The 27,728-nt window shown below is 44.0% G+C and overlaps 1 protein-coding gene across 1 annotated transcript; it reads left to right on the top strand.

Moving 5' to 3' along the window:
* Positions 1-6,185: 6,185 nt before the first annotated feature.
* Positions 6,186-27,289, top strand: PSMD9 (proteasome 26S subunit, non-ATPase 9). The gene is made up of 6 exons (XM_046641394.1): positions 6,186-6,388; positions 10,461-10,563; positions 14,185-14,396; positions 16,107-16,208; positions 26,492-26,580; positions 26,908-27,289. The coding sequence occupies exons 1-6, from the start codon at positions 6,248-6,250 to the stop codon at positions 26,933-26,935; spliced, it is 675 nt and encodes a 224-aa protein (XP_046497350.1). The 5' UTR covers positions 6,186-6,247; the 3' UTR covers positions 26,936-27,289.
* The last annotated feature ends 439 nt before the right edge of the window (positions 27,290-27,728 follow it).

Raw genomic sequence — 27,728 nt, 5'->3', positions numbered from 1 at the left:
ATAATGCCCATTTTACAGTGCAGGTAACTGAGGCTCGGAAAAGCTGAGTGGTTCATACCAGTAAGTGGTGAAGTCGAGATTCATTCCCCCTTGTTCTCAGTCCAAGTTTCTCATTTTTTTCTGGTGTGTCCCACTGCCTCTGGAGATCTTCATGATTTTTACAAATGAAAAGGATCTGAGAAATCATTCATCCAGGGACTTGAATCCCAAATGCCCAGGAGCCAGGAGTGTGACAGAAGAGAGAAGAGCTGGGTGGGATTATGGGGGTTGTATGCTCATGTTTTGTCAACAAGGGCAATGATGACTCAGCTTCAGCCAGTTGTCACCTGTGGGGATGTGGGCCTAGTTTGGCCAGATTTTGTTCCAAAGAAGGTGGAAATTTGAATTTTTATGTGAAATCCACTGATTTGAAAACTCTGTGGTTTTTAATTATATTTATGTGAAATATCCAGAATAAGGAAATCCACAGAGACAGAACACAGATTGGTGGGTGCCAGGGGTGAGAGGAGAGAGGAATGAGGAGTGACCACCTAATGGATACAGGGTTTCTTTTAGGGGGATGAAAATGTTTTGGGACTAAAGGTGGTGGTTGCACCACACTGTGAATGTGCTAAATGCCACTAAATCATTTACTTTAAAATGGTTAATTTTATGTTATGTGAATCTCATCTCAATAAAAAAATTGGGGCCGGCCCTGTGGCCAAGTGGTTAAAGTTCCACACACTCCACTTCGGCAGCCCAGGTTCATGGGTTCAAATCCCGAGCGTGGACCTACTCCACTCATTAGCAGCCACGCTGTGGCAGCATCCCACATACAAAGTAGAAGAAGACTGGCACAGATGTTAGTTCAGGGCTAATCTTCCTCGGGCAAAAAAAGAGCAAGACTGGCAACAAATGTCAGCTCAGAGTGAATCGTTCTCACACAAAAATAAAAATAATAATAATTGTACTGGTTCTAAAATTTTCTTTATGATTTTAGGCATTTTTTGATATTGGGAAATAGTATTTTCATTGAAGATTAATATACTTGGAAAAGTGAAAAAAAGTATACAGTTCTCTGAATTTTCACAAACTAAATATACCTGTTTAACCAGCTTAGATATGTATTTTATTTTATTCTTTATAACAGAAGTAATACAAATTAATTTAGGGAAAAAAAGAGAAAATACAGGTAATTAAAAGTAAAAAAAAAAAAAGGAAAAAGAAAATACAGAAAACAGACCCACCCATAATCCTTCATCTACAACCACCATGGACGATTTGGTCATATTAACCCAAGCTACCTTCTAAAAATGTATAAACATACCTAGATATGATATTTTTCTGTACCATAATTTTTTTCCTTATGTTTTGTAAATATTTTTCATGGTAATAAAAACCTATGTTCATCATATGTGTGTTGGTACGTATGTGTTTCATTGAAAGGCTATATCATAGTTACTTTAACTGACCTCTAGAACCAGACAAAATCTTACCATTAGAAACAGCATCTACAATGATCTGTCTCCATTGAATGTACAATTTCATGGTGGGTTTTTTGTTGTTGTTGTTGTTTGTTTGTTTTCGTTGAGGAAGATTGTCCCTGAGCTAACATCTGTGCCAATCTCCCTCTATTTTGTATGTGAGATGCTGCCCCGGTGTGGCTTTACAAGCATTGGGTAGGTCCACACCTGGATGTGAACCCACAAAACCTGGGCCACTGAAGGGGAGCAGGTGAACTTAGCTACTGTGCCACAGGGCTGGCCCCTGTCTCACATTCTTTGACGGTTATTTTCTTTGTTCGATTATTCTGGATTGATAATTAATTATTAATGAATAAATAGCCTATTTTTTTCAATCGCTTTCCCCTCTGCCCCACACTCCGCCCAGATGCTACATATTGACAATCTCACGGGTGTAATCCCCCACCTTTCTCCATTTTCCTGCCATCATATACAAGCATACTATAGGCACATACATGGTGGAGTTGACTTTGTTGTGGAAAAATAGGATTCTATACTTTGTGGATCTCTGCATCTGCTTTCCCAAATGTTTACATATCGGCAACTGTGCTGGATATTCTTTTTGCCCCTCCAAAATCTCTTCTCTCCCTGCCCTACTCTACGCCCTAGGCCCCTTAGCTCTCACCAATCAGAGGCTCCAGCAGGAGATGGGAGGGGAGGGAGAAGGGGTATTTACCCCCCAGCTCCCTCTCTGCCAGATGTTGTTTCAGCCACAGCTGCGTTCCTCAACTGAAGGCTACACTCCTGTTGGGTGGCTACACCCTCTCTAGGTTCTGAAACTCTCCCCCCGCATGCCGTTTAGGTCTGGGGGTGGTCACCAATCCCAGACAACTTTATCCTCCCTTATTTGCTTGCCCATGACTCTGAAAATAGCCCTTTCATTAAATACCCTTTAAATCTCTTTCTGAGTGTGCCAGCTATTTCGTGATGGGGCCCCGAACTGATTCAGCAACTAATTTAAAATTCTTAAAAACTCTTAGTGAGCCAATTCACACAAACCTGCCATCAATTTGGACCTTGGAGTTCAGCTCCTTGGTTTATAGATGCAGGAACTGAGGGTAACTAACTTGCCTGTTTGCCTGGACTCTAGGCCAGGGCAGAGGGAAAATACAGAAAGTTTGCTGAGCCCTGAAGGCAGGCGGTACGAATTATGACCCCCCAGGTCTTGCTGGGCAGCTCTAGCTTCCTGGCTCTATTTCCCAGTTCTGTATTTCTCAGCCTCCCTCTCGTTCTGAAATGAAAACGAGAAAGACAGATGTCTGGAACAGGCAAACAATTTAAGTTCTCCTACATCTTGGCAGTTTTCTAAAACAAAGGCATTGTTGGCTGTCTGTGGCCCCTACAGGTAAGAAGAGCCAGAACAAGTGGAATGGGGAAGGAGCAAAGATCTCTCAGGCTGTCCCTTCATAATCTTCTATGAAACAGTCAAATATTGAAAGATAAACGAGCCTCAGTCCACATCCTCTGATCTCAGCGTGTGGGACGCACAGGTCAACATGCATTACCATACAAGGTGGAAGGTGCAGTAAACAGCCCAGCTTTGGGGTGGGTCAGAGAACGATTCTCAGAGCAGGTAATGTTTGAGCTGGATTTTTTTTTTTTTTTTTTTCAGGAAGATCAGCCCTGAGCTAACCACTGCCAATCCTCCTCTTTTTGCTGGGGAAGACCGGCCCTGAGCTAACATCCATGCCCGTCTTCCTCTACTTTATACATGGGACGCCTACCACAGCATGGTGTTTTGCCAAGCGGTGCCATGTCTGCACTCAGGATGCAAACCAGCGAACCCCAGGCAGCCGAGAAGCAGAACGTGTAACGGCTGCGCCACTAGGCCGGCCCCATGAGCTGGATCTTGAAGGAGGAGCTGAAGTCCCCCTAGCCTGAGATGGTGTTCTAGAAAAGGGATGAGCTGGTACAAAGACCCAGTGCTAAGAAAGACTGAGCAATAAATGTGCCAGAAACTGCTAGAAGTTCCATGTGGCTGGAACACAAGTTGTGTGTGTGTTTTGGGGGACGTGCGTGGGCAGGGGTCAAAAGGCAAGCAGGCATCAGAAGGGTTGTGAAAGATAAGAGAGGAGCATTGGAAAGCCATTGAAAGCTTTTAAGCAGCCGAGTGACAATGTTACCCTTTGGGTACGTTATTCTGGCTGCTGAGTGGAGAATGGATGAAACGGGCAACCTAGAAGCTAAGACAAATACAGAGGGGCTGCATTCTGGAAAAAGATTGGAGTGGTGGAATGGGAGTAGAGGAGGAGGTAACAGACGGCTTTGAAAGCTATGAAGGCAGTAGAAGGGAGAGGATCTGGGTTTTATAATAATAAAAATACTGACAATAATAACATAACATAGTGACTCAAACAATAGCTCTGGTTGCAGACTGTGTAAGTGAGAATCTTCTCCCCGCCCTTTTTACTTGGAAAAATTTCAGACCTCAGAAGAATTGCAAGATGGTTTCCATGAACATCAATACATCCTTCACCAAGACTTACCTATTGTTACATTTTACCTCTCTCTCTCTCTCCCCCATCCCCTCTCTCTCTCTGTCTCCCTTCATATATGCGTGTGCGCATATGTATAGCTTTTTTCCTGAACCATTTGCAAATTTGTTGCAGAAATCATGGCACCACACCTCTAATACTCCAGCATTGATCTCTTTTGAATAAGGAGATTCTCTTATATAATCACAATACCATTATCTTACTGACAAAATTTAACATCGATACTCTATAATCTAATATAAAATTCATATTCAAATTTTACCAATTGTCCCAATAATGTCTTATAAAGCGGGTGCTTTTTATTTAAAAAAATCTAAAATCCAATCAAGGACTGTGCGTTGCATTTAGTTATCACGTCTCTCTTTTTTCTTTTCCATTTTTGGGGACAATGTTAGAAATGTCAGTTTATTTACAAGATAATTGAACAAAATATAGGAGGTCTAACACAATAGGTTCTAGGATTTCCTGTATGAAGATTATTTTTTTAACTTTTTATTTTGAAATAATTTCAAACTGACAGAAAAGCTGCAAAGATAGTACAAAGAATGCTCGCATGTGTTTCACCCAGAGTCACCAGTTGTTTATACTTCGCCACATTCCCTCTATCCTTCTCTGGTCTACAAATACACATTCGTATTTTTTTTATGAATCATTTGAAAGTAAGCTGCCTCGCGTGCTCCTAAATACTACAGGGTACTTTTACTCTTATATAAGTATCAAAATCAGGAAATGTAACATCGATACTATACAATCCATATTCAAATTTCCCCAAATGTCTCAAGAATGTCCTTTACAGCTTTTTTTTTTTGGAGGGGAACCAGGATCCAATCAAGGAGCACACGTTGTATTTAATTGTTGCATCTCTTTAGTCTTCTTTAATCTAGGCAATTACCTACCTTGTGTATATGTGTGTGTGTGTTTATTTCACAACGCTGACCTTTTTGAAGAGTTTAGGCCCGTTGTTTTTTGGGGTTTTTTTGAGGAAGATTAGCCCTGAGCTAACATCTACTGCCAATCCTCCTCTTTTTGCTGAGGAAGATTGGCCCTCAGCTAACATCCATGCCCATCTTGCTCTACTTTATATGTGGGATGTCTGCCACAGCATGGCTTGCCAAGCGGTGCCATGTCCGCACTCGGGATTCAAACTGGTGAACCCCGGGCTGCCCAAGCGGAACGTACAAACTTAACTGCTGAGCCACTGGGCCAGACCCAAGGCCAGCTGTTTTGAAGAATGTCCCTCAGTTTGGATTTGTCTGTTTGTTTTCTGTGATTGGATTCAGGGCAACATGTTTGAATACTGTATAGGTGATGGTGTGTCCTTTTCAGTTCAAAATATTAGGGGGCACATGTTAGGACGTTAAGTTTCATAGTTTGGTTAAGCTAGGTTGAAATCTGGGCTGCTTATTCTGCTAGTTGGGCAAGTTGGTTATTGAGATGCTTTTCTCAGCTGTCAAATGAGGGTAATAATAATCCTGGTCTCATGAAAACACTTAGAACAGTGTCTGGCACATTGTAAGTACCCAATAAATTATTACTATTATTGTTATCATTAATACTATTTTTACCAAAATTTATGGAGAACTTAGTATGTGGCAGGCACTGAGTCTTTACCCCTGCAGCACCTAGGATAGTGTATGCCACAAAAGAGGTAATCAATAAATACTTGTTGGCAAAATGTCAGCTTTGTGATTGCTAGCGATATCCAACCAATTTACAGACAAGGAAACTGAGGCTCAGAGAAGTGAAATAATTTCCCTAAGGGAACTACACTGCACTAAGTGGCAAGAGCTGGGATTCGAACCCAGGCTTGTGGGGTTTGTAAAATGAGGGATAACGAAGCTGAAAGTGTTCTGTAAACTCGCACAGGCTGTGTAGACATAAAGAGCTGAATCGGAGCGCCGCGCAAAGTGCTCTCGCACGTACATACAGTAGGCGCTCAATAAATGTTAGCTGAATGAATGAGTTAAGAAAACGAGTCATCTAGGGAGAGATCATCCTGCCCTGCTTGGGGACAGCGCCTGGTGGGGAACCGGAACCCGTTTCCCCACACGCTACCCCACGCCGAGTCACCGCAAGACCGCGTGTTCCAGCAGGGTGGGGCTTCCGGTGGCCCCGCCCCACCGACCGAGCCCCGCCCCTCGCGCCTGCGTATGGCCGTGGTGTTTTGGCCCGCGGGCGGAGCCGTAGCCACGGTCTTCTTGGGCGTCCGCAGCCGGGAACCCGGGTGTCCGGGATCCGGAGCCGAGGTCCATGATGTCGGAGAAGGAAGCTGGGCAGAGCGGAGGCTCCCCGCAGGTCGGCGGGGCGACTGTCAGCGACATCCAGGAGCTAATACGGCGCAAGGAGGAGATCGAGGCGCAGATCAAGGCCAATTATGAAGTGCTGGAGAGCGTGAGTGTGGGCTCGGGGCTCGGGGCTCGGGCGGGGGTGGGGCCCTGAGGCCTCCGCTTGAGCTCGCCGCTGTGGATCTCCCCCTCCCTGGGAGGCCCGCGGCGCCGCAGCTGCGGCCTCTGTCGGCAGCCGGCAGTGAGGCAAATAACGTTAATAAAGAACAATTCGAGTTGACATTCTAGCAAGCGTTTATGGAGTGCTTGCTGTGGGCTGGCGCGGTTTTCAGTGCTTTACGTTAGTTAGCTCATTTAATTCTCGCAGCGACCTTTGAGGTGAGTTCTGATACTTGCCCCATTTTGGGGATGGGGAAAGAGAGGCATCACTTAACTTTAAACCTGCTTCAGGTGACAGCTGATTTTGCGGTGCCAGGGGGAGAATCACCACCATCTTCACTCCTTGTTGAATGTTGATCAGATGGTCTGTGCTTTGCTACCCACTTTATGTCGGAGTTTCTTAAACTTTAATGTGTACGCGAGTCACCTGGGGATCTTGTTAGAATTCAGATTCTGATGGGAGGCGGGGCGTGCGGGAGCAGATGCTGCCTTGCTAGCAAATTCCCAACGATGCTGATGCTACTGGTCTAAGGATCGAGCTTTGAGTGACAAGTCACGCTCGTTATCCTTATTGTATAGGGAGCAAACCGAGGCCCAGAGTGGCACAAACCCTTGCCTAGGGTCGTGTAGGTAGGAGATGGCAGTCGTCAGGCTGGTTCCCAGGTCTGTCTGGCTCCAAAAGTGATACACTTTTTCTTAAGCCACCTAGTGTAAAACCGCAAATCAATTTGCAGAGGAAAAGCAAGTTAATTACATCCTATATAGGGCGGATGGAATGCAGTTTAGGTGATGGGAGTAGGATGAGTATCATGGAGGCCAGGGTACCATTTTACTAGGTGCTGACCGTATGCCTGAGGGGTGCTGGTTTATGTGTGTTGTATCCTGACAAGCTCACCACTACCCTGTGAAATTGCTGTGTCACCCTGAAGCCCAGAAAGGGAAGTCACAAAGTGGGATTCACATCTCAGGCCTGTTGAATCCAGAACCTGTGCTGTCAAGCATTGTGCCAGCAGTTCATCAAACTGTAGTTGTTTTCTACCACAAGCAGGGTGCTGTCTCCATATACCTCCTGTACTGTTATTCCCTTGATAGTTTTCTTTAAGTTGACCCATTTTTTTACTTAAGTAAATTTGTTTTGAAGGGAAATTTTATTCCACAGCATGTGAAAAAGTGAGAATCTCTTCCCTTAAATATAAGGTCAAAATGCCTGTCAAAGTGATCCATCCAAATTTCCATCAACTGCTGAATGGCTAAATACAATGTGGTTTATCCATCCAGTGGAATATTATTCAATAAAAAGGAATGAAGTACTGACGTGCTACAATGTGCATGAACCTTGAAAGCACGGTGCTAAGTGAAAGAAATTAATCACAAAAGACCACGTATTTTATGATTCCATTTATATGAAATGTCCAGAATAGGCAAATCCATAAACAGAAAGTAGATTAAGGTTCCTAGGGCCTGAGGGAGGGGGAATGAGAGTGACTGCAAGTGGCTCCGGGGTTTCTTTCGGGAGGGTGGTGAAAATGTTCTAAAGTCAATTGTGGTTGCACAACTCTGAGGATTTTCTAAAAACCATTAAATTGTACACTTTAAATGGCTGGATTATATAGTATGTGCATTATGTTTCCAATCTGTTAAAAACAAAATGGGAGGGGTCGGACTTGTGGCTGAGTGGTTAAGTTCCTGTGCTTTGCCTCGGCGGCCCTGGGTTTCACTGGTTTGGATCCTGGGCGCAGACATGGCACCACTCATCACGCCATGTTAAGGTGGTGTCCCACATAGCACAACCAGAAGGACCTACAACCAGAATATACAACTGTGTTCTGGGGGGCTTTGAGGAGAAGAAGAAGGAAAAAGAAGATAGGCAACAGATGTTAGCTCAGGTCCCAATCTTTAAAGAGAACAAAATGGGAGGACCCAGAGATAGCAGGTGATCTGGAGGTGTGATATAAAGACTAGCACCAGATAGACTTTCTCCTTGGTTATTGAAGGATTGAAGATAGGTAGAAATGGAAGAAGTATTTTAGATTCACGGTGGTTTGATGCCCTGTGTGTGAGCTGCCAGCGGTGTGGGTCCTAACTTGGGAAAGCAGTGTCTTAGGTGGTATTGATTCGAAAAGGCCACTTAACTCTTCGTGCTTGTGGAGAGGCAGGAGGCAGATACAGATGTTTAGCCCCTGGCACATTTGTGCAGTATATGCAGCGAGTCCTGTGTTAAGGGAGTATATGCGACCCTTTCCCGCTAGCAAGAAACAGTAGTATAACCCAGAGGCTTCCGGAGAGAAAGGGAGAGAAGTGAATGGAATCGTTCCTCCCGATGCCTGTGTACACTAGGCACCTTGTCTCTGTGCTGACTTATAATTACAACCATCATTTATGACTTTCTCTGTGTGTTAATTTCTGGGGCTGCTGGAACAGATTGCTGCAAACCAGGTAGCTTAAAACAGCAGAACTTTCTTCTCACAGTTGTGGAGGGAACAAGTCCGAAATCCAGGAGTTGGCAGGATTGCTTCCTTCTGGAGGCTCTGAAGGAGAATCCCTTCCCTGCCTTTCTCCTAGTTTCTGGTGGCTGCCAGCCATCCTTGGCTTCAGCTCCATAACTCCAGACTCTGTCTCTGTCTTCACATGGCCGCCTTCTCTCTGTCCCAAAGCTCCCTCTCCCTTCTGGTATAAGGATATCGGTCATTGGATTTAGGACTCAGCTTAAATCCAGAATGATCTCATCTTCAGATCCTTAACTTAATTACATCTGCAAAGAGCCTTTTTCCAAATAAGGTCACATTCACAGGTTCTGGGGGTTAGGACTTGGACATATCTTTTGCGGCCCACTGTTTGCTCCCCTGTGAATCTGCCTGGCACTGTGCTAGGCACTCTACATGGGTCAACTCATTAATGCTTGAAATAGGTGTGAAGGGAGCTGAGTGCCATTATTCCCATGTTGTAATTGAGGAAGTTGAGGCGGAGAGGTGAAGGTCTTAACCAAGGGCGCCCAGAACGTGCACGGCAGAACTGAGGTTCACGTCCTAGTCTGACTGCAGAATCCCTCCTCTGCGTCGTATGACGTGTTTTGTGCACCGTGCCCTGACTTATGTGGGAGAAGACTTCAAAATGTTACAACAAATGTACTGTTTTGAACAGGGAATACATTCCCGTGGTCAAGAGTCAAAGTCTGCAGAAGGATATAAAATGGAAAGGCTCTCTCCCTCCCCTGTCCCCTAGCCACCCCACTCCTCTCCCTGGAAGCAACTGATGATATGAGTGTATCCTGCCTGGGAGGAAAAGCTTCTTTGAAAGCCCTTAGAGATCTCCTTTTATTTTCAGAAGAACCACAGTCCTGCCACAGCTGGCTGCTCTTTGCGGCTTTCACTCCCCTCCAGCTTCCAAGGCCACCAGCTAGGTGTCAGCTGCCTGTAGGAAGGAGAGTTTGGAGGAGTCGAGGAAGAGGCTGGCCTTGGGGTTGACCCTCAAAGGAGTTCTTAGGTTTATCTGCATTGTTCTAACTTCAAAAAAGAAGAATGATTCATGTTGGGGCTGGCCTGGTGGCATAGTGGTTAAGTTCGCGCACTGTACTTCAGCAGCCCAGGGTTTGCAGGTTTGGATCCTGGGCGTGGACTTACACACTGCTCATCAGGCCATGCTGTGGTGGCATCCCACAAGCAAAAAATAAAGGGAGATTGACACAGCTGTTAACTCAGGGTGAATTTTCCTCAAGCAAAAAGAGGGAGATTGGCAACAGATTTTAGCTCAGGGCCAATCTTCCTCAACAAAAAAAAAGAAAGATGAATGAATCATGTATTACTTGTGTTATTAAAAATTAGTTAAAAAAATAATGCCCACCTCAGAAGGTAGTTGTGAGAGGATGTGGGTAAAGTACCTGGTCTATGCTAAGTGGTGAACATGCAGTAGTTTTCCTTACTTTCGCCTTTATTAGGACTGTGAAGAAAGATAGTCTGAGGAAAAAGGTCTTGAGGACTTCACACCTGTGGAAGCTTTTTAACCATGTTTCTCCCCTCCAGCAAAAAGGCATTGGGATGAACGAGCCGCTGGTGGACTGCGAGGGCTACCCCCGGTCAGACGTGGACCTGTACCAAGTCCGAACTGCAAGGCACAACATTGTCTGTGAGTGACCTCGTTGGGAACGTTCCCTGCCTTATAGCAGGAGATAGTAAAGGCACGCAGATGAAATCGCCAATACTCTGTATTATCTGCTTCCCTCTCTGCTGCCTTGCTGGGAGTATCTCATTGTCCCCATTGGTGGACAGAGAATGAAGGGAATGTGTTAGACTCTAGGGTTCTATATGTATGGTTTCATTTTGTTTTTAAGAACTTTACTTCACTGTAGAAACTTTATTGTGATAACAACAGAAACCCAAATAAAATATTGCTTAAATCCTAATCAAATCAGTTATGTGTTAGGAAATTTATTTAGCTGTTAATGATAGTGACCTGACTATGGTCACTCAAACATAAAAGAGCTCAGTCCCTCAGGAAAGACATTTCAGGAAGGCAGTGCGGGGCTGGCCATCAGAAACCCAGGCTCTGCCATCCTTAGGACATGTCATCCATCTTCAGGGTCCCCACGTCCATGTGCCAGGCAGGAAGAAAGAAGGAAGAAGACAGGAAGGACAAGAGATCTTATGCCACCAGCACCCCTGCATTTGAGGATCTGTCCTTCAAGTCCCACCCCCGCCCCCTGCATCAATTTCTGCTTCCCCCTCATAGGCTCTTCTGCCTTTAAGAAACATTGGGAATGTCTTCCATGATGGGGTGATGGACATGTTACTATCCTAACTAAAATCTCTTATTTGTGTCTGTACATATGTATGTATTTATTAATCATCAAGGAACAGAGAGAGAGCAAAGGTTGAGGAGTGTATTAGTTTTCTGTTTCTCCTGTAACCAGTCACCACATACTTAGTGGCTTAAAACATCACAAATTTATTTACAGTTCTGGAGATGACATGTCCAAGTGGGTCTCACTGGGCTAAGATCAAGGTGTCAGCAGGGTGGTGTTCCTTCTGGAGGCTCTGGGGAAGAACCCATTTCCTTGTTTTTTCCAGTTTCTAGAGGCTGCCCACATTCCTTAGCTTGTGGCCCCTTCCATCTTCAAAGCCAGCAGTTGTGTCTCTCCAACTTCTGATTCTGTCCTCCTACCTCTTTCTCTCCTGCCTCCCTCTTTCACTTATAAGCACCCTTGTGATTACATTGGGCCCACCATTTGGATAATTCAGGATAATCTCCCCGTCTCAGGGTCCTTAATTTAATCACGTCTGCAAACTCCCTTTTGCCATGTAAAGTCACATATTCACAGGTTCTGGGTATTAGGACATGAACATCTTTGGGGACCATTATTCACCCTGCCACAGGTGTGCAACAAGCGCTCTCTACCCAAAATCATATTAGAAGGGAATTTATCGGCCCATTGTTCACTGAACGACTTCTGTTTTGCCTATTTGAATCTTGAGTCCACCTGCAGCGTGTTTTGGGTTAAGCCCCTGTTTCTCAGTGGAGGTACAAGTAACCCTCGGGTGGGATACAGCTTCAGATGCCAAAGGTTCCTCAGAGCCACAATATGATCATAGAACTTCTTAGAGCATCATTTTTCCCGGGGGGTTTTGGGGAAAGAAGCATGCCATTTTTATGTTAATAGGAAGATCAGGGGTAGGGAAAAACCATGTTAAGATGATCAGACTGGAGGGAAATTTGGGGCTTTTGGCTAAACTCTTCAACTCCCCAGGGATGTAGCCCACTTGCTTCCCCAGTTAAGAGAATTCTGGGGGAAATTTGAGGAGCCCTAACCCACAGTGTGAGGGAAGGCATTGACTTTATTTTTTTCAAGTGGTTAGCCCGATGTTCTAACAACATTTATTAAATAGTCTATTCTTTCTCCGTTAATTCGAAATGCTAGCAGTATTACATATTAAATCTGGAGACATGCTTAAGTCTCTTTCTGGGCCTTTTGCCCTGTTCTGTTGGTCTGTCCCTGTGGGTGCTAATATCATACTGTCTTAATGACCGTAATGTACTTAAGAATCTGGTTGACCAGTTCCTTCTTATTGGTCTTCTTTTGAAAAACTATTCTTGCAAGTTTATTTTATTATTGAAAACTAATTGGGACCGGCCCAGTAGCACAGCAGTTAAGTTCGCACGTTCTACTTCAGTGGCCCAGGGTTTGCCGGTTTGGATCCCCGGTACAGACGTAAGCACTGCTCATCAAGCCATGCTGTGGTAGGCGTCCCACATATAAAGTAGAGGAAGATGGGCACAGATGTTAGCTCAGGGCCGGTCTTCCTCAGCAAAAAGTGGAGGATTGGTGGCAGATGTTGGCTTAGGGCCAATCTTCCTCAAAAAAACCCCCAAAAACCTGACTTTATTTTTTAGAACAGTTTTACATTAACAGAAAAATTGGGAAACTAACACTAGTGGTCCCACATACTCTGTACCCAGTTTCCCCTGTTAGTAACACCTTACGTTAGTGTGGTGTATTTGTTACAATTGCAAGTTTGTTTTTTGGGCTGTACTTTGGAAATGTTTTGTCAAGGAAAAAAAATTTTAAATTCTGATTAGAATTGCAATATATTGTAAATAAAGTCATTCATTCATTTACTCAACAGCTGTAGCTAGAGAACTTACTGGGTGCCACGCGTCACCGAAGGTTCTGGATCCTCTGGGAGCGTTTCGCCTGGGGCTCTTTTCTAGTCAGAGGGCGGCAGTATGTTATACGCTGCCGTCATTTTAAGTCTTCCTGCCCAGCTGTCCGTCTCCACGTATTCAAATCTGGGTTCTTTTCTCTTGTCTGCTCCCTGGGTTGAGTACTGGCTGCCGGAATGCCTGAGGGCCTCGCCTTCGCTCCAAATGGGCGGGGCGGAGGATCCAAGTCAGAAAGCCGTGCGCGCCCATAGTCCCACGGCCAGAGGCCCCTGGGAAGTCTGAAAGTCTGTGACCCGCAGACGCTAGATGTGGGCTGGCTGGCAGTGCTGGTCTGCTCAGGCCTCAGGAACTCCTCAAAGGGAGCTGTGTGTTAGTGACCTGGCTTGAATAAGGTGCGGAATCCAGGGCAGTACAGGAGGTGGTTTTTAGGTTAAAAAAAGTCTCAAAATGCTAGCCACTATGCTGGACTGGCCTGCGGTGGTGACTTATTGGACTGGCACAGTGCATCACAACAGTTTGAAGTAGCCATCAGTACTGAAAACATCAGAGGGTTTCATCCCGAAACTCCTCATTTCCAGCTTTTCTCCCTGTTACCTCTCCCACACTGAACATCCCCAGCTCATTTGTTCTGGAGGCAGTGAGGGAAAAGTGACACCGTCCTCAAACCCAGCCCGCCTCACTGATCTGCATGGACGCCACGCTTGCTCCTTCTGTGCATTTGAGTTTGTGGCTGTGGATTCAGCGGGACGATTCCTTACTTGTGCTCACCTTTCGGGTCTCAGCTGAAACCGTGCTGCCTTTGGGAAGCCTTCCCTGATCGCCTAGACTAGCAAGGTCAGGGCCCCTGGCTGGGCAGGCCTTCATCGCAGTCATCAGATGTTATGGGACCTGCTTGTTCTGTAGCTGTTTTCCTTGCTAGACTGTCAGCTTCAGGAGGCTCGCTTCTCCCTCTTGTTCGCAGATTAGTCCTCGGCCTCTAGCTCAATGTCTGGAATGTAATAAGTGCTCATTAAATACTTGTGAATGAATGTGGGAGGCTTGTGTCCTCAGCTGTCTTCCTTCTCCCCTGATATGGTGTTTTCCCCCTAGGCTTGCAGAATGATCACAAGGCGGTGATGAAGCAGGTGGAGGAGGCCCTGCATCAGCTACACGCTCGCGACAAGGAGAAGCAGGCCCGGGACATGGCTGAGGCCCAAAAAGAGGCCATGAACTGCAGCCTGGGCCAGAATGAGGGCCTCAGCCCCCTTCAGGCCTTTGCCAAAGTGAACAGCATCAGCCCTGGCTCCCCTGCCAGCATTGCAGTAAGCCAGGGCCCAGCCACCTAGATCCGCACCCAGATGGCGCCGTGGGTCTGGTAGCCTTGTGGGGCGTAGGTGGAGGGGGACTGTGCAAAGACAGACCCGCTCTGTCTCTGGGCTGCAGGTTGATTTCACTTACTCGTTCCTCAAACACTGATTGAAGCCTGCAGGGGGCCCAGCCTGTGCTGGGGCCGAGGCTTCGGAGAGCAGTCAGCCCCTGCTGCCCTCTGAACTGGTTGAGGAGAGACCTGGGACACGAGGTAGAAGGTGATCAATGTCCCAGGAGAGCAGAAGAGGATTCCTTGTTGGGGCTCATTTAGCTGGGCACTGAATAATAGACATGAGAGTGACAGCAGTAGCTGCCACTTATGAGCCCTTGCTTTGCACCAGGTATGTTGCCCAGTGAGTAATGTATCTTCCCTGGTGTGTTTTAAAAAGCTTTAAACAGCTTTATTGAGAGAGAATTCACATAACATAAAATTTACCCTTTTAAGGTGTCTTAATTCCATGGCTTTTAGTGTATTTACAGAGTCATGTGTTCATCACCACAATCGATTTTAGAATCTTTTCATTATGCTAAAAAGAAACCCTATATGGCTTAGCCTATACCCCCTAACCCCCCCATCTCCCCCAGCCCCTGGCAACCACCAATCTGCTTTCTGTCTCCCTGAATTTGCTTATTTTGGACATTTCATATAAATGGAATAATACAATATGTGGTCATTTATGACCAGCTTCTTCCACTTAGTATCATGTTTTCAAGGTTCATCCATGTTGGAGCATGTATCTTTAGTTCATTCCTTTTTATGGCTGAGTAGTACTCCATTGCATGGATGTACCACATTCATTTTATCCCTTCATCAGTCAGTGGACATCTTGGTTTCCATTTTTTGGCTGTTATGAGTAATGCTACTCTGAACATCATGTACAAGTTTTTAGGTGGTCATGTATTTAATATTTAATCACACAGCCACCTTCTGGGGTAGGTACTAATCTTTATCCCATTTCACCCGTGGGGAAAAGCCTCAAAGACCTGAAGGAACTTGTGCCAGGACACGTAGCTCCTAAGCTATGGAACTGGGTCCTGAATCCAGATCTTACCAGTTGTCTGTAATAATCACAGGACTGTAAGTTACACATAAGCTCCGTTTTATTCACCACTGTACCCACGGCAGCTGGCCCAGTGCTGTATGTGGCATGACGAATATTTGTTGAAGGAATGAATGAATCATGGTCTGTGTTCTTAGAATGAAAGGGTCACACCAGTCCTGGGTCAGCCTTATGCCTGTGGCTGCTTGTTTGGGGGCTTCTAAGGCAAACTTGTCTTCTGACCCCTAAACGAAGCTGGCCCAGCCTGCTCTGCCTCTTGCCCCTGAACCTGGGTCAGGACTACCCCGAGAGCAGCGTTTGGCTTTTCCCTGGATTCCTCAAGGCCTCTACAACCACCTATTTTTATCAGACATCAGGCAGACTTGACAACCTTCTACTAGATCTACCCTAGAAGGAACCCCCAAAGGGAAATGGCCCAGTTGTCCACCATGCCTTCCTGCATGAGGTTATCTAAACCCCTGACCTCTTTGCTTTGTGCCTGCCACTCCCCCCTGTAGAAAACAAACTCTTGGCCTTGACGTGAAATTGGGTATGGAAGGGTAAGGAACACCAGAAGCAAATTTAACCTCTAGCCTGGTTTTCCATTTTCTTTTCTCTCTTTAGGGTCTGCAAGTGGATGACGAAATTGTGGAGTTTGGCTCTGTAAACACCCAAAACTTCCAGTCACTGCAAAACATTGGCAGCGTGGTGCAGCACAGTGAGGGGGTGAGTTGAAGGTCACGTGGCATCTGGCCAGGAAATGTTGCTGGGGCCTTTGACTTTCTGCCTTCAGAGTGCTATTACTCAGGCCTCGTCCCGGCTCAGGGCCTTTGCGCTTGCTGTTCACTCTGCCTGGAATGTTTTTCCTTCCTTTTTTCCCTCTTCTTCCCTCCTTACCTCATACAGATGACACCTTCTCAAGGAGGCCCTTCCAGCCACCCTATCTAAAATACCCTCTCTTACTTCCTGTCCCTGTTTTCATTTAACACTGTTTCTTGGAGATCTTTTCATTTTGGCACACACCTTGCTCTTTTTTACTGCTGCAGAGTACTCCAGTGGATGAATGGACTGCAGTTTGTCCATCCACAGATATCCGTAGACATTTTGCTTATTTCTGGTTTTATGCCAGCATGAATAGTCGCGTGGACTTGTTTGCAACTGTGCTCTACTTGAGGTAGATACCAGAAAGTAGAATTACGTGCTCTTAGTGTATGCACACTTAAAATTTTAATAGCTAATTTGAAAAAGTTTTACTAATTTATACCCTGGCCAACAGTTCGTGAGTATACCATATTATTGATGGTACCCTGTATTATTACTATTATCATTATTATTTATTCTTCTCCCTAAAACCCCCCAGAACATAGTTGTACATTCCAGTTGTGAGTGCCCCTGGCTGTGCTATGTGGGATGCTGCCCCAACATGGCCCAATGAGTGGAGCCATGTCTGTGCCCAGGATCCCAACCAGCGAAACCCCGGATTGCAGAAGTGGAGTGCTCAAACCCAACCACTGGGCCACGGGGTCGGCCCCTACTCTGTATTATTGATCTTTCAACTTTTTTGCTAAAATGGCATTTTGTTTTTATTTGTATTTTTTTGATTACCAGTGAGATTATCTTTTTTTGTGTGTTCATTAATGTTTGTATTTTCGTTTCTCTGAGTTGATTGTTAGTATTTTTTCCCAGTTTTTTTTCCTGTAAGGAAGATTGTCACTGAGCTAACATCTGTGCCAATCTTCCTCTATTTTATGTGGGATGCCGCCACAGCATGGCTTGATGAGTGGTACTAGGTCCATGCCTGGGATCCGAACCTTCGAACCCCAGGCCAGCCCCTTAGAAAGTTTTTTTAAATTCACTTAGATATTTATTGAATTTTTTTTTTCTCTGAGGAAGGTTTGCCCTGAGCTAACATCCACTGCCAGAATTTCTCTTTTTTGTATGTGAGCCACCACCACAGCATAGTCACTAACAGACAAGTGGTGTAGGTCTGTGCCTGGGAAGCGAACCCAGGCTGCTGAAGTAGGGCACACTGAACTTAACTATTAAGGCCTCCAGGGCTGCCCCTATTGAATTTATTGATATTACAGGGCTCTTCACTGCCAAAACCAAACCTGAGAATTTCAATAAAGAAATATGGTGCAATGCACAGTAGTGTAGTACTATTCAAACAGTAGTATATTAGAACTTGATTCTTTTTGCATTTTGATAATTTCAGTTGTTAAAAATATAGGAGTTGAGATTCAAAATCAGCTGCAGTCGTCCGGCTTCTGGTATAGTACATCATTAAATGACATTTCCACCTAATCAACTCAGCTCATTTCTTTTTTTTTTTCCTTTTTTTTTCCTTTTTCCTTCCCAAAGCCCCCCCGAGTACATAGTTGTGTATTTTTAGTTGTGGGTCCTTCTAGTTGTGGCATGTGGGATGCTGCCTCAGCATGGCCTGATGAGCAGTGCCATGTCCGCGCCCAGGATTCGAACCAGCGAAACCCTGGGCTGCCGAAGTGGAGCACACGAACTTAACCACTCGGCCACGGGGCCAGCCCCCGTCAGCTCATTTCTCAATAATGTAACCCCAACAAAAGAGTTCCTTTTTTGGCAAAAGTCCATACTTTGCAAGGGAAATATGGGGCTCAAAATTCAGAGAAATTATTTACTAAAGTTTTGGTTCCCAAATGAAATCTTCAGGTTAACCCACAATTCTTGGTTTGTCTTGTGTCCATTCAACTCCTGCTTGTCTGTGCTGCTCATCCATGTGTAACTCATCAGAAGACAGGCATTGAGCCAAAAGACAGTTGGCCAGTGCCCATGTCCCTGCTAGAGGGCAGGCCTTCGTTTCTGCACTGACGCCTCATCAAATCTGTGCTTGGATGGAAGTTTAAAATTTTGGTTTTGTCACATTCATCAGTTTCTTGCCTTGTGGCTTTTGCATTTTGTGTCTGCTTAAAGAAGTTCTTCTAGTGCTTTTATTGTTTTGTTTTTAGTTTTTCTTTAATCCATCTGCAATTTATCTTTATTATTATTTTTAGAACAGTTTTATTGAGGTATAATTCACATACCATATAGTTCACCCATTTAAAGTACATACATAATTCAGTGGGTTTTAGTATATTCGTAGAGTTGTGCATCCATCACCACAGTCAATTTTAGAACATTCTCATCACCTCTAAAAGAAACCTTGTACCCATTAGCAATCACTCCCCGTCCCCCCCACATCCACCAACCTCTGGCAACCACTAACTTACTTTCTGTCTCTATGGAATGGCTTATTCTGGACATTTTGTATAAACGGGATCATGAATATGTGAAATTTTGTGACTTGTTTTACTTGGCGTAATATTTTCAAGGTCCATCCATGTTACAGCATGTGTCAGTGCTTCATTCCTTTGTTGTGGCCCAATAATATCCCATTGTATGGCTATGCCACATTTTATCGATCCATTCATCAGTTCATGAATATTTGGGTTGTGTACACGTTTTGGCTATTATGAATATTACTTCTATGAACATTTATCTACAAGTGTTTGGATATTTGTTTTCATTTCTCTTGAGTATATACCTCATCTGGAATTAAGTTTTGTGGATAGTGTGAAGTAGGGCACCAAACTTTTTTTCCCCCAGTTAGATAGTAGTTGTCCCAGTACCATTTGGTGACGTTAATGCTTTACCCACTCATTATATTGCCACCTCTGTTATATAATTCTTATTTGTGAGATTCTTTATTCTGTTACATTGGTCTGTTTGTTCTGAGCCTTTCTGAGGTTCCCTGGAACAAATCCATTTGTTCTTGGTCAGCTTCCTTTTAACCTCTTGCCATAAAGAGTGTATTAGTTGTCTGTTGGTGAGTAAAATACCCCCAAAACTTAGGAGCTTGAAACAACAAACAGTATTTCTCAAAATTTCTGAGGGTTGGGCCTCCAGGCTGGGTGTTTCTGGCTTAGGGTCTCTCATGAGGTTGTACTCAGGATGTTGGCAGAGGGTACAGTCATGTGAGGGACTTGACAGAGGTTATAAAATCTGCTTCCGAGACGCCCCGCTCACATGTGTGTTGGCAGGAAGCTTCAGTTCCTCATCATGTGGGCGCTTGAGTGCCCTCACAGCATGGCGGCTGGCCTTCCCCAGAGTCAGCCATCTGAGAGAGCAGAGAGGAGGCAGCAGCGCCTTCCTTGACCCAGTCCCTGAAGATGCATACTGTCACTTCTACTTTATTCTGTTCCTTAGAAGTGATTCACTAAGTCCATCCCACGCTCAGAGGGAAGGGAATTAGGCTTTACTTCTTTTTTTTTTAAATTTTTTATTGAGTTAATGATAGGTTACAATCTTGCGAAATTTCAGTTGTACATTGTTGTCTGTCAGTCGTGTTGTAGGTGCAACCCTTCCCCCCTTTGTGCCCCCCCCCCACCCCCCCCTTTCCCCTCGTAGCCACTAATCTGTTCTCTTGTCCACATGTTTAAATTCCTCATATGAGTGGAGTCATACAGAGATTGTCCTTCTCTATCTGGCTTATTTCACTTAGCATAATTCCTTCAAGGTCCATCCATGTTGTTACAAATGGAATGATTTTGTTCTTTTTTATGGCTGAGTAGTATTACATTGTGTATATATACCACATCTTTATCCACTCATCTGTTGATGGGCACTTAGGTTGCTTCCACGTCTTGGCTATTGTAAATAATGCTGCAATGAACATTGGGGTGCATAGGACTTTTGGGATTGCTGACCTCAAGCTCTTTGGATAGATACCCAGTAGTGGGATGGCTGGATCGTATGGTAGTTCTATTTTTAGTTTTTTGAGGAATCTCCATGCTGTTTTCCATAGTGGCTGCACCAGTTTGCATTCCCACCAGCAGTATATGAGGGTTCCTTTTTCTCCACAACCTCTCCAACATTTGTTACTATTTGTTTTAGTTATTTTTGTCATTCTAATGGGTGTAAGGTGATATCTTAGTGTAGTTTTGATTTGCATTTCCCTGTTGATCAGCGATGATGAACATCTTTTCGTGTGCCTATTGGCCATCCATATATCTTCTTTGGAGAAATGTCTGTTCATGTCTCCTGCCCATTTTTTTTTTTTTTAAAGATTTTATTTTTTTCCTTCTTCTCCCCAAAGCCCCCCGGTATATAGTTGTATATTCTTCGTTGTGGGTCCTTCTAGTTGTGGCATGTGGGACGCTGCCTCAGCGTGGTTTGATGAGCAGTGCCACGTCCGTGCCCAGGATTTGAACCAACGAAACACTGGGCCGCCTGCAGCGGAGCAAGCAAACTTAACCACTCGGCCACGGGGCCAGCCCCCTCTCCTGCCCATTTTTTGATCAAGTTGTTTAATTTTTTGTTGTTGAGTTGTGTGAGTTCTTTATATATTATGGATATTAAGCCTTTGTCAGATGTATTACTCGCAAATATTTTTTCCCAGTTAGTGGGTTGTTCTTTTGTTTCAATCCTGTTTTCCCTTGCCTTGAAGAAGCTCTTTAGTCTGATGAAGTCCCATTTGTTTATTCTTTCTATTGTTTCCCTTGTCTGAGAAGACATGGTGTCCGAAAAGATCCTTTTAATACTGATGTCAGAGTGTACTTAGGCTTTACCTCTTGAAGGAAGGAATATCAAAGAATTTATGGACATATTCTAAAACCACCACACAGAGTTTCTATTTTCTCTGCTTCAGTTTCTTTAAGCTTTTCGTTTTGCTTATCTCTCATTGCTCATCTGCAGTCTCCTTTCCCATTTTATTTCTTTGTCCTTGGGTGTTGTACCTTTGTTATCACTTTACTGTTCCAACATCATTTTCTTGAGTCTTCTAAAGGTGGTGCAGATGTAGCTTCATTCTCTTCTGTTTATCCAAAGTCTGTTTTCACTCCTTCCCGCCCACCCCCCCCCAGCTTTCTAGTGTATTATGGTTTACTCATGTCTCTTGTGTACCTTGATGCATGTACTTTTAAATATTATAATTGTCTGGGCTCATTGTTAGTGGTTTGTTTTGTAAATGTATCTTTTTTCTCCTGGAAGAGGTAAAACATACACATGGTAAAAACAGAACCAGAGAACATATAATGACACCTCCCTCTCCTCTCCTTCAAGTCTATTTCCTCTCCTCCAGAGGCAGCCGCTTTCCAGCCGTGTGTCTTTCCAGGGACAGTCTGTTCAAATACCAGCATACTACATAGCTACTGGTTGTTTTATTAAGGTGTAATTTACCCACATCGAAATTCACCCGTTTCAGTGTACACTCCTGTGAATTTTGACAAATGTATATATAGTCAGGTAACCAGCCCCATAACGAAGATACAGAGCAGTTCCATCATCCCCCCCCAAAATGGCCTCATATCATTTTGTAGTTAACCTCTTCTCCCACCCCCACCCCCACCCCAGACAGCCTCTGATCTGTGCTCCATCACTATAGTCTTACGTTTGCCAGAATGTCGTACAAATGGAACCGCCCAGTACATAGCCCTTTAAGTCTGGCTTCTTTCACTGAGCATCATACATCTGAGGTTCCTCTGTGTGCCGGAGTTCATTCCTTTTATTGCTGAGTAGTGCTCCACTGGGTAGACGAACCCCAGATTCTTTATCCATTTGCCAGGGAGGGACATTTAGGTTATTTCCAGTTTTTGGTGATTACTGATAATAACTACTGGGTTTTAATCTGCCTTTTCTAGTTTAATATATTTGTAGGCTCTTTATAGGTCTATAAATCCTTCTTTACAAAAATAGTTGTTCAACATTTTTTAGCAACAGAACCTTTTCTTCAAATGAAATTTCATGGGGAGTTCCAATATATCAGATACCAGCTGAGCTGGGAGCGGGCTGGAGGGTGTGGGAGGACTCACCCCTCAGGGCCCTGGGTCCTTCTGGAACCAGAGCCCAGCGTGAGAATTAAGGATCCAGGTTTCCATTGTTCTGTGAATTTAAAAAACCCCACAGCATTCTGTTGTTAGATATTTAGGTAGTTTCCAATTTTATGGAAACCTGGAGATTAGCACTCTTGTAAATAAGTATTTTTTTAAATAACTTTTTAAAGGTGAGTTTCTGAATCAAATGCTTATACTTTCAAAGGAAAAAAACCCTAAATTTTAAAAAACTGTCTTTATTATAAAAATAATGCATAGTTTATTCAGCCATAAAAAGGAATGGTGTACTGATATGCTGTAACATGGACAGACCTTGAAAGGATTTGTGCTAAGTGAAAGAAGTCAGACACAAAGGGCCACATATTTTAGAATTCCTTTTATGTGAGATGTCCAGATAGGCAGATCCATAAAGGTAGAAAGAAGATGGGTGGGTGCTGGGTGCTAGGGGGAGGAGGGAATGGGGAGTGACTCCTAATGGATATGGGATTTCTTTTGGGGTGATGAAATGTTCTGGAATTAGGGGTGATGGTTGTAAAAATCTTTGAATATACTAAAACCCACTGAATTGTATACTTTGGTGAATTTTATCGTATGTGAATTCTATCTCAGTAATGCAAACAATGCATGTTTAGTGTAAAAAAATCATACAGTGCAAAAGTATTTAAGAATAAAAGTCCTGGGTCTCTCCCTCCCTTAGGACCCTCCCTGCTGTGTTTGAGTGTGGGGCTGGATGCTGGCACTGTAGTGCGCAGCAAGACAGAGGGAAGGCCCTTGCCTTGGGAGCACTTTGGGGAGGAAGTCAAGCATTAATCAAATAATCAGAGATACGTAATTATACACTCTGAGGAACTCTGAGGAATGTTCTGAAGGAAAAGTTCAAGGAGGCTAGGAGAGCAAATCATGGGGTCCTGATTTAGTTTGGGGTTGAAGGAGAATGTTCCTGAGGGCACAACCCAACCCGTAAGTGTATAGAAGTTTATCAAGGCGGGGGAGACTGGCAGGGAGTGGAGCCATCCAGCACGGTCATGGCCCTGAGATGGGAGGACCGGAGAAGGCTGGTTGGAGCCCAGAGCAAGGAAGAGTGGGGAGAGGGGAGGAGGCTAGGCCGAGAGCTTGGCATGGGCGAGACCACCCAAGGCCTTGTGGTCCCTAGTGAGGATTTTGTTCTTTTTTCCTGAGGAGCAGTAGGGAGCCATGTCCACTTTCAAGCCTGAGAGTAACAGATGTAAGCAGCTTTGTGTCTTGAAAAGATTTCTCTGGATGCTAGGTAGAGAACTATTTGGAGGGCTGACAGAGTTTTAGCAGCCTGGTCAAGAGATGATAGTGGATTTGACGAATGGGCAAATCAGAGAGACATATAGGACGTAAAATAGACAGGCTTTAATATGACGGACTGTGTCAAAGATGGCCCCTGGGTTTCTAGCTTGCCCAGAGGTATCATTTCCAGAACTGGAAACACATCAGTGTATCCCTCATATGTTTCCTCGGTGTGGGTGTGTGTGTCTATAGTAGTTGCTTTTTGAAAAAGAAGACCTACTCTATATACTGTTCTGGATTTTTCCCCTTTTGAAGGGATTTTTTTTTTTTAAGATTTTTAAAATTTTTCCTTTTTCTCCCCAACACCCCCCCATATATAGTTGCATACTTTTTAGTTGTGGGTCCTTCTAGTTGTGGCATGTGGGATGCCGTCTCAGCATGGCTTGATGAGCAGTGCCATGTCTGTGCCCAGGATCCAAACTGGCAAAACCCTGGGCCGCCGAAGCCGAGCGTGTGAACTTAACCACTTGGCCATGAGGCCGGCCCTCCCGTTCGAAGAGATTTTGATGTCAGGACACATATATTGTCATCATGTCCATGCTTGGTTTGTCCTCTTTTACTTAACCAGCCCCCCACTCTGGACATGTAGGCCGTTTCCAGTCTTTGGCCATCACAAACAATGGTGTAGTGAATACTTTTGTCTTGTGTGAGGGTTTCTGTCCGAGGGATATCTAGAAGTGGAATTACTGGCTCAAAGTCATTGCACACGGACAGATTTAATAGATGTCGTCAAGGTGTCCTCCAAAAAGCTTGCATCAGTTCACATTCTCTCAAGTAGTGTATGTGAGTGCTGATTTCTTGACTCCTCCCCGACTGTGTTATTGTCCATCTTTTATTCTTTGACAGTCTAGGTGAAAAATGGCATCTTCTTTGTTTTTTCTTCAAGTTTTATTTTATTTTTTCAGATTCAGAGATTACATTGATAATCTGCCATAATTTTTTTTAATTGTGGTAAATATACATAAAATTGACTGTTTTAACCATTTTTAAGTGTACAATTTTGTGGCATTAAGTACATTCACATTGTTCTGTCAGCTTCCCCACCATCCATCTCCAGAACTTTTTCATCTTCTCGAACTGAAAGTCTTTACCCACTAAACACTAACCCATTCCCATTCTCCTAAGCCTCTGGCAAGCACTGCTCTACTTTGTGTTTCTATGAATTTGACTGCTCTAGATAGCCCTTATAAGTGGAATAATACAATGTTTGTCTTTTTGTGACTGGTGCATTTCGCTTAGCACAAGGTCTTCGTGGTCCTTCCATGTTATCACGTGTGTTAGAATATCCTTCCTTGTTAAGGCTGAATAATATTCCAGTGTATTTATATACCATATTTTGTTTATCTGTGAATCCGTTGATGGCCACTTGGGTTGCTTCCACCTTTTGGCTATCGTGAATAATGCTGTTGTGAACATGGGTGTGCAAATATCTGTTCGAGTCCCTACTTTCAATTCTTGGGGTATGTGCCCAGATGCTTAATCCAGGTTTATGTGGTAGTTCTATTTTCAGTTTTTTGAGGAATAGCCATATGGTTTGGCACAGCAGCTGCACCATTTTACAATGCCACCAGCAGTGCACATAGGTTACAATTTCTCCACATCCTCACCAACTCGTTATTTTTTGTTTTTTGATAGTAGCCATCCTAATGGGTGTGAGGTGATATCTAATTGTGGTTTTGATTTGTATTTCTCTAGTGATTAGTGATGTGGAGCATCTTTTCATGTGCTTTTTGGCCATTTGTTTATCTTTTTTTGAGAAACGTCTATTCATGTTCTTTGCTCATTTCTCAATCAGGTTGGTTTTTTGTTGTTGAGTTGTAGGAGTTCTTTATATATTCTGGATATTAGTCCCTTATCAGATACATGATTTGCAGATATTTTCTCCCATTTTGTGGGTTGCTTTTTCACTGTGTTGATAGTGCCCTTTGATGCACAAAAGTTTTAAACTTTGATGCATGTTGTTTTAATTTGTAATTTTCTTTGGTATGTATTCTACCTACTTTAATTTTTTTAAAGTAATACATACACTTAGTAAAAAAAAATTAATAGTACAGAAAGATATAAAAGTTAATGTCTTCTTCTCTTCCCCAAACTACTAGTGCCTCTCTCTAGAAGTAATCACTCACTGTTAACAGTTTTTTTGTATATCTTCCAGAAAACTTTGTAGGCACCAAGCAACACATATGTCCTTTTAGAACATATATTCAAATAGGTTCATACTTTGCTGTTTTTTTTTTTTTTTTTTACTAAAACTGCTTCATGCACTAGATTATATTTGAACAATACTTTATTCAGGGATATTTTGGGTGTTTTCAGTTTTTGAATTTATAAACACTCCTTGAATGAACACTTTGTTTGTATATCACCTTGTACTTTTGAATAATGTATCTTGTATGCACCTATTAAAGATTTTTTTCTTGGGGGTGGGAGACAGATGTGTTTCTCCACATATGGTACTGATTTGCAGCCCCAGTCGCTGCCCCGAGTGCCATGTCCCCCACACTCTCACCAACTGCAGGATTATGCTTAAGATAAGCATCCTAAGGGGCTGGCCCCATAGCCGAGTGGTTAAGTTCATGCACTCCGCCTTGGCAGCCCAGGGTTTCACTGGTTCAGATCCTGGGTGAGGACATGACACCACTCATCAGGCCGTGCTGAGGTAGCATCCCACATGCCACAACTAGAAGGACCCACAACGAAAAATACACAACTATGTACTGGGGGCTTTGGGAGAAAATAAATAAATAAGCATCCTTACCAATCTGTTGGGCAAAAAACAGTATCTCAGCATTTTAGCCTGAATCTCTGAGTACTAAGGGGGTTGAAGATATGAGCTTATTTTCCTTTCAGAAGCCCCTGACTGTGACAGTGATCCGCAGAGGAGAGAAACACCAGCTTAGACTTGTCCCCACACGCTGGGCGGGAAAAGGACTGCTCGGGTAAAGTATCTGTTTCATTCACACGGCAATGGTACTTGAGTGTTCGTTAGTCATAAGCTGCGGGGATGAGGGGAACGAGGAGGTGGATCATTGGGAAATGATGGGAATCCCCAGATTGCCTGTAGAAACTCACGATAAATACTCGTGGTGGGAATGAGGTTGCAGGGATGGAGGTGGATGGAGCCCTCACTTCTCTGGTTCTTTCATTAACTGGGCATTTGCTTTAAAAGCATTAAAGAATGTAGAAGAAAAGCTTGGAAGGGCTCACCTGATCTTCCTGAAAGAAGCCACCAAACTTACACTTTCCCATTTCTTTTTTTCTTCCAGCTGCAACATTATTCCTTTGCAAAGATGATTGTCCCTGGGGAACAGTAACAGGAAAGCATCTTCTCTTGCCCTGGACTTGGGTCTGGAGGGATTTCCTCCTCTTCTCTCCCTGAAGCTTAAGGATCTGGAAGAGGCTGGAAGCCTGAACTTCTAGGTGGTGGAAACACTGTGGCCTCCCAGTGTAATCTCTTGGGATTAAGGCATTGTTAAAAACTTGATTTGTGCTCAGCATCTTTTGCAAATTTGGCCGTGGCCCCAAATGGGAATCCTCTGGCCTAAATGTGGGCAGTGGGCTGGAGTTATTCTGGCAGGTGCTGATACGACTTTCTTCTTTTAGGAATTTTTTTTCCCAAATAAACACAGTTTTAAAGTACCAATATGACCATGTTATCACTCCAGCTGAATTTCTTATGAACCTTTCAAATCAAAGCTCAGATTGGAGTTAGAACATCCTCATAGAAAGTTGGGCAAAACAAACCAACAATTGTGCTGAAGTCAAGATTTGACCAACAATATCTCAGAAACGCCATCCCGTAGTAAATGGGATTTCCATACACTCAGGCTACACTATATGCATTGCTGCCCTGGAGACGGAAATTGTTAAACAGTTCCAGGCATCCTCAGCTGTGGAACCGCCAGGGCCACAATTGCTCTCTTTAGGAATAGGGAAAGCCAGTAGATTCCCCAGGTAGCCCAGAGCTGCATCGGCTTCCTCTGCCATAACCCACTAGAGGGCAGCACACTCCTTCACTTCTGGAGTAAAAAAGCCTGCTAATTAGCTTCTAATTTGACTTTTTATCATTGAACCTCCTGGCCATGCC

The sequence above is a fragment of the Equus quagga genome, chromosome 15 (assembly GCF_021613505.1).
Source record: "Equus quagga isolate Etosha38 chromosome 15, UCLA_HA_Equagga_1.0, whole genome shotgun sequence".
Lineage (NCBI taxonomy): Eukaryota > Metazoa > Chordata > Mammalia > Perissodactyla > Equidae > Equus > Equus quagga.
Note: the sequence above shows the minus strand (reverse complement) of the source record. Positions and strands in the feature narration are given on the sequence as shown.